Source organism: Daktulosphaira vitifoliae, unplaced genomic scaffold (genome assembly GCF_025091365.1).
Source record: "Daktulosphaira vitifoliae isolate Bord-2020 unplaced genomic scaffold, ASM2509136v1 Scaffold_2, whole genome shotgun sequence".
NCBI lineage: Eukaryota > Metazoa > Arthropoda > Insecta > Hemiptera > Phylloxeridae > Daktulosphaira > Daktulosphaira vitifoliae.
The window spans coordinates 14,297,932-14,306,123 of record NW_026099573.1 but is presented as its reverse complement, the minus strand read 5'-3'; the positions used below and the strand labels follow the sequence as shown (position 1 = coordinate 14,306,123).

The following is an 8,192-nucleotide window of genomic DNA, read 5'->3' as shown; positions in this document are numbered from 1 at the left end:
TTATTATTAACAAGATTAATAAAAAAAAAAACTGGGTTGCTATTTGAAAAACTAAAGTTGATATTGATTTAAGGGTTGAGGGATGAAGATTGAATCTTCATTTTTCTTGTCAAGTAGCTCAACAAAGATTTATAACAAATAAAATAATTACATATACGATAATACTAATATTTTTAAAGAAAATTCGTGAGGCATAGTTAGTCAATCACCCTATACAAAAAGTATATCTAAGGATAGTCATAATTGATAATAAACAATCCGTGACTGTGATAGCAATATCATAAAAAACCAATTAACTACCTGTATTTGTAATCCCTTGTGTATTATACCTATATATTAACTCAAAAATTTGAAACTTTAAATGTTTATATCTAATAAACAAATTAAGTTTCATTAAAAATTCAAATGCCATTTACTATTGAATTAAAAACTCAAACATTTTATTAAATTCAAAATATGTGTTACCATTTAAAAAAACAAAGTTGACACCTTTACCAAGCATAAGTGATGAACTTAAAAAGTATTACATAGTTAATAATTCAAGAATAATGTGTAACTAAAGATAATAATAAAAAATTTTTTTTTAATTATTATTATTCTGTAAGTAATTGAGTGGGTTATGATAAAAAAATCACTCTGTATATACCAATCGGAAGCATTACGAATCGAAGTATCTTTATGAATTAACAATTTTAAGGACACTAGTAGGTATATAATATCACGGATAAAAATTATGTAGATGCATTGAAAAACCTAAAATTTTGAAGCTGGTAATTTAATTAGATAATAATTGTTAGATAAATGGCCTAGATATTTTAGCGAACTCAACGTTATTGAAATACCGCAGTACTGTATTTCCACTAAAATACTAACAGTACGATGTAATCATTTTTAGTGAGGAATTTATTCCCCTCTTTCTTGGTTGGGTTTTTATAAAGGGGAAAATTTGAAAAGCCCTTTTAAAATTTTTTCGAAGTAGCTTCAATAGGGTAGATATAATTTTAAAACCAAGTGCGAATCTGAAATAAAAATGTTTTTATAAATCAAACCAAGACAGAAGGAATAAAATAAAGATATATATAACGACATTACAATGTATTATTAAATGGTGATGAATCATTTGAAGTTAAAAAATAAAATTAAGAGAGTTGTAGTACGGGTCTATTTTTGAGGAATGCATTACTATTTTTTATTTCAGATATGCGTAAAATATATTATTAGAAGGGCTCAGAATTGAATATGAATTTATAAATATTGTTAAGTTATTACGAACATACCATTAGCTAGAACACTTTTATTATTGACTTAAAAACTTAGCAGCGTAAAACTACTAAGTTATAAAAACTATAGCCAAAGTTATAATTTTGGAGTGACTAGGAAGGCCTATACCTTATAAAATGAAAAATATTTCTACGGTATTATATAATCTTGCGACAAACATAAGACCCTAGAAAGTGGGCCAAACAATATTTGTAAACTGATTTCATTCCGAGCCCTAATTAATTAGTTAATCTGTAAAAATTCTATCTAGTATTGAAGATTATTAGTATATTTAAAAATTTTTAATTTTTACCAAAAAATATAATTCTTTTTTTTGCAGATGCAACAAAATCCGAAATTTTACAGGCATTAACTCCAGCCCTGAAAGTGAAACTTTTTAATCTAAACTATACAGTTAAAAAAATATAATAAAAAACAGTGATAAAAGAAAAACATAAAAACATTAAAAATTCAAATATGCATTTATTAAACAAATAGAGATGAACTTGGATGATATAAATAATAACATAATAAAATATATGAAAATCCTTTAGTCAAATGAGCAATATCTCCAAGATAATTTATGACAAATAAAATAAAACTACAATAGTAAATTAAAAAATATTACTTAGAAAGGTGTAATTTTGATAGACTGTGATCTTTCATAGAAAGAATGTAAAAAGAACTTTCTATATATAAAGAATTTTAAGTATTTTACAAAGAAAATTTATACTACTTGTTAATCATGATCACAAATACTTCTACTTGTATTGTATGAATAACTACTTTTTATCAAGTAAAATTAATAAAAAGGCGAGCTTCAAGTATATAATTGAAATAATTTTTGAGTCCATACAATTAGATAGGGAGTGGGTCAAACTTTTCAGAATTTCACAGTATGAAATTTAGTGTCATCATTTGTATTGCATATTAAAATGTATTTTTAGATATTTTAAGAATACACTGTTTAAAATGGAATATAAAATACATATTATCCTGACCTCTAAATATAACTAATAATAAAGTCTTTATATCTTTAACATGTCTTTAAAAAATAATATCATAGTAAAATTTAAGTACTTCAGTTTTAAATCTTAAATCATATCGTACAAGTTAAAATAAGTTTCCTTTTATTTATGAACAACAAATATAATGTCATTATCAAAAATTTAATTAAAGTTTACTAAAATTCTCATATTTCTATTTCACGATGCTTTATAAGTGCTAAATATGTTTTACTACGAAAGCTAGAAAATATTTTTGAAAAAATAAATGTTACAAAAGATGCAATAAAACAAATAAAATAAATTATAAAAATTATATCAGTATTTGTTTTTAATTTTGTTTGATTATCATGTATCCATAATAAAGCTAAACAAGTAAAGATATTGCTTGGTATTTTAATAACATTTGATATGGTAACTCTAAACTTTTCAGGTATAACTTGACTTTTTAAATAGGTCATTGCTGGTAAGTAGACACCAATAGATGTTTCAAATAGTAAAAATAACAAATAATAACATTTTACAGTATTTACTTTATGATGAATAAAAATATTTGTCAATGCTAAAGAACAAAATAAAAATGAAATAGTCGCTAAAAAAGTAGACATTTGTAAAAGCATTTTAGAATCTAATAAATTTTTTTCTAGAAGTAACGAATATAATTTTGAACCTATCATTAAAGCTAACATAAAACTAGAAAATACAAGTCCTAATGGAGGTTTTTCAGATTCTAATGCTGGTGTCCAGATGTATATAAATAAGAACATAACACCTTCATATAATGATTGAATAACACTTAAAGTAAAAATTTGTTTATTCTTTAGGCATAATGAAATGGATTCTTTAATTGATGTTGAAGCAGATTTAGTGTTATATTTGTAGTGTTCACTAAGGAATAGTTGTACCAATAAACTTGAAGTTAATAAAAAAGGTATGGCTAATATAAATGGAGCAAGAGGTCCTAAATTTAAAACATTTACTATTATGTAAGAAATAATTCCTGCTAATATGGCTAGTGTAGCATTGATAAATGTTGTTGCAGCAAAAGTTTTGCTAAGCCATTCGCTGGGTAATTTGTAAAAATGAATGTGCTCATTTATGTACCACGATTCAAAGGCTGAAAATAATATAGAAGTACTTAAACCTCCTAGTATTCTACCAATGAGTAACAGTTTATAATTTCCAAATATTTTAGTTAAACAACAACCAGTGTACAATATTCCATACCAAACACAAAGTGTTTTACGACCATATATGTCAGCTAAGGCACCAATAATTGTTCCAAAGAAGCTATTAGATAGTGTACCAGCTAAAAACAATAATGCTATTTCACCTTCATTGTATCCAAAATATTTATATAGGCTATAGACATAAGGTCCCTGTAACCAATCAGAAAATGCTGCTAAACAATAAAAAAGCAAGTAGTGTCGTTGAAGATTTTTAAGATTTATGTCAGTTTCTTGAAGAAGTTTTTCCTTGGCGTTATTCTTGAAAACAGTAAATAAACTTAGAGTAATAACTAATAAAATAATGATCACAACACCAAACATCATAAAAAACTTTCATAGTAACATAAACCTGTAAAAGAAAATATTGTTATTATTTTTTTAATTTAATGATAAAAAAATCCAAGCAAAGTAAAAATAAAATTAACAGGTATATTATTTAAATAAAAACTTTTTAGGATTTAAGTTGGAAAATAAAAGTATATACATTATGAATACCTAAAATTTTTAGTGCCAAAATTCTATTGGAAGTAAAAAAGAGATAGTTTATAAAGAATTAGGCCACTTTTCTTGCTAATTCTTATTTGTGATTAGTATAGGAAGATGAGTTTAGACAAAGTAAATAGGTGTGAGCAGCATAAGACAATCATTCATGTATAGCGAAAAAAGAATCGATTGTACCTAAATATAAATCACAAAAATTAGATATTAGTTTTATATTAACAAAACTATTTAAGTTAAAAACAAGTAACATAATATTACAGAATAGAATTTATATATTACTGAGCACAATTTTAGGGTAAAGCAGACTGTTGAGCTGCCAAGTATTTAAGAGTACCTTAAGAAAATAACAGAAGTCGTGAATATGAACATTTAATTTATATAGGAATAATTATTATTTTTGCTAAAGAATAAGTAAATTATGAATATGATTAATTCAAAATATTTTTAATTTATTATTTATTTAAGGATATTAAATAATACTCAAAATTAATTTTGTAGAAAAAAAATTATTTTTTAATAATGAAACTTTACCTTTAAAAATGAAATAATAAAAGAATTGTGTTAAAATAACTGTTATTAACAGTAACATTCAATAACATAAATTATATTTTTATAATTTACTTACTAAAAAATTTTCTTTAAGTAACCATTTTTATTATTAAATTAAAACACTAGAGGAATTAGATACGTGTTGAAAATTTTAATTGAGACAAAAATTAATAATAGAATAAAAGCATGACACATTGAAACAACAATTGTTGTTTCTCTTTTTATTATAAAAAATCACAATTTCAATTTAAATAAATATTTAGTTTTCGATATTGATAACACTTTATCAGTGTACAACAACAAATGTAAAAAAATTTAATTGAATACTAAATAATTTTAAACAAATTTAACCATGGTATGACTTTTTCATTTACCTTTAATGGATTTTAATATTTCTATTGACCTAGTTGCATGGTACTCTAATTATAAGTAAAGATAAAAACACCCTACGGCCCTGTAAAACATCCTAATAAGGTCCCAATATATGTGCCCTTCTGTATAAGTCCATGTTATAAATTTGTTCTCATTCTCATTCTAAGTTCAGTTGGCAACCGTGTGCCGGGCTACAAAAATATTGATATAATTTATCTTGATTTTTATTTTCTTCTATACTTCTGGATCCGAAAATGAACGAGTTTGAAGCTATCAATGCATGGTTCACTAACCAATTTCGGTTACCAATATATTATACAGTATAACGCTTTTTCTTACCGATAGATTTAGACATATAATACCAAAACGCATACATTAAACCCATTCGCCGGTCGTATACAAAACAATGATCTGATGCCCGGTGGAAGCATAAATACACTTACTATCATAAACACCGCTGTACCAACTCGGATGATTGAGGGCGATCACTGCATTTGTAGTGACTATGGAATGATCGAGAATCTTTAAGACGGATAGGCAACACAAAATGCATATACGCGCGAATGTTCTCGATCACTTCATAAGATAAACTTCTAGAACTCAACAATATAAAACAGCGCGACGTAACAATAACGTCAATCAGTTAACTAGTGGACAGTTAATCGGTTAAATAGTTAAGTACACGTAGTGCATTAATATAATTTTTAAATAAATTTTCTTAGTGTTTAAACAATAAACCGTCTACATTTTTTAGCTGAGAAGGTATTGGTTGTACTATGATGTGTTTTTTTTTTGTGTCTGTTACCACTTTTTCTCAGCTCTCACCGAAAGGATTTCTTTCAACGATACGTCAAAAGATCGCTTATAAGATAGCTTTATCAATATACAGGGTGATTTTTTTATCATAACCCACTCAATTACTTGCAGAATAATAATAATTTAAACATTTTTTTTTTTTATTATCTTTAGTTACACATTATTCTTGAATTTTTAACTATGTAATACTTTTTAAGTTCATCCCTTATGCATTGGAAGGGGGTCAACTTTATTTTTTTAAATGGTAACACATTTTTAATTTAATAAAATGTTTGAGTTTTTAATTTAATAACAAATGTCATTTGAATTTTTAATATAACTTTATTCGTTTATTAGATATAATCATTTAAAGTTTCAAATTTTTGAATTAATTTACAGGTATAATACACAAGAGATTACAAATACAGATAGCTAATTGGTTTTTTATAACATCGATATAAGCAGGTACACAGCATTGTTATTATCAATTGTAGTAAGGCACATTGTTATGAGTATATAAATACACTAACTGACAATACAGAAAATATATCTATTGATAATAAACAATCCGTGACTGAGACAGCAATGTCATAAAAATCCAATTAGCTACCTGTATTTACAATCCCATGTGTATTATACATGTATATTAACTCAAAATTTTGAAACTTTAAATGTTTATATCTAATAAGCTAATAAAGTTATATTAAAAATTCAAATGCCATTTACTATTAAATTAAAAACTCAAACATTTTATTAAATTAAAAATATGTGTTACCATTTAAAAAAACAAAGTTTACCCCCCTCCAAGGCATAAGGGATGAAATTATTATTATTCTGCAAGTAATTGAGTGGGTTATGATAAAAAAATCACCCTGTATATGATAAAATCATCTAAAAATAAGTAAGCTTTTTTTTTTAATTGCCTTAAACTTGTAACATTTTTAAGTAATAAAATTAGAATTATATAAAAAAATATTTTACAAAAAAAATTTTTTTGATATCAAATAAGGTTGTTGATATAAAAAAAATTGGGATTGCCATTTGGAAATTAAAAGTTGATAGTAGTTTAAAATTAAGGGATGGTAGAAGAAAATTCATTTTTTAGGTGAAACAGCTCAACAATGAATTATAATTGTTAAAAAAATAAAACTATGAATAATCAGGTTTTAGTAAATATTTTTGTATTTTAGCTTCGATGCCAAGCTGAGAAGGTATTGGTTTTACTATGATGTGTTTTTTTTTTTTTTTGTGTCTGTTACCACTTTTTCTCAGCTCTCACCGAACCGATTTCTTTCAATGATACGTCAAAAGATCACAAATCGTATCTAGTCGAAGACATTACCCTTCAAAATTGAAAAAATTTCCCTCGTTCCCCGTAAATGGGGGAAACCTCCAAAAACATTACAAATTTAAAAATCGCTAATTTTTGAAATTTTTTTTACTAAAAACTGCCGTAACTTTTTCAAAAATGAACATTTAAATATAATCTTTTTTTTATAGATGCTTGATGTCTTTACCTATCATTTGGTATATTTTTTTTGTAAATCTGACACTTAACCTGCCCACAGGGGGGGATTTAAAATGATAACTTTTTCACAAAAAATTTACTTTTTCAACATAACTTTTGAAAATGTTTCGGAAGGTCTGACACTTTTATATATATATCTTAAATTAATGCTAATGTAATATACTTTAATTTAAAAAAAAAAATTGACCTCTAGACTTGTCTTCACGGCGAAAATGGATACCGAATGCTATTTTCCTGTGAAAATTCTCGATTTTATAATTTACATTTTTTACTTTAAAGTGCTATAACTTTTTAAAAAATGTATGGATAAATACAATTTTTTCATGAGAAGTAGTATTTATATACATCTTTCATTGGATATACTTGTTTTTTAAATCAGACTATTTCCCTATATAGGGGGGACTTTAAATATAAAATATAATGCATATAGAAAGTAGAACTTTTTCAACTTAACTTTTGAAAGTGTTCCGGAAGGTCTGACACTTTTATATATATCTTAAATTGAAGCTTATGTAATATACTTTAATTTGAAAAAAAAAAATTTGACCTCTGGACTTGTCTTCGTGGTGAAAGTTGACATCAAAGTTAATAAAAAATTACGATTTTTGTAAAATAATTTTTTTTTATATAGATGGTTGATGTCTTTACTTATCATTTGGTATATTTTTTTTGTAAATCTGACACTTAACCTGCACTTAACGGCGAAAATGGCTACCGAATGCTATTTTCCTGTGAAAATTCTCGATTTTATTATTTATATAATATTTAACTTTATAATGCTATAACTTATTATTATTGAATATATATAACTTATTATCAATTAATGGAGATGTATTAAAAAATGTTCTGATAGAAAAAATAAATAAGAAGCATCCACTTGGAAGACCAAGAACACGATGGAAAGACTCCGTAGAAAAGGATATGAGACTGATAAATGAGCATGCAACGTTGGAC

At 25.3% G+C, this 8,192-nt stretch overlaps 1 protein-coding gene across 1 annotated transcript in view; it reads right to left on the bottom strand.

Moving 5' to 3' along the window:
• The window catches only part of LOC126897849 (eukaryotic translation initiation factor 1A, X-chromosomal-like), an 11,824-nt gene extending 7,058 nt beyond the window's left edge, over window positions 1-4,766 (bottom strand). Inside the window, exons 1-2 of the mRNA XM_050671773.1 lie at window positions 4,620-4,766; window positions 3,598-3,842 (exon numbers count right to left, since the gene is read on the bottom strand). Coding sequence (XP_050527730.1) covers window positions 3,598-3,817 — 220 coding nt within the window. The 5' untranslated portion in view covers window positions 3,818-3,842; window positions 4,620-4,766. The remainder of the gene's footprint in view (window positions 1-3,597; window positions 3,843-4,619) is intronic.
• Window positions 4,767-8,192: the final 3,426 nt, after the last annotated feature.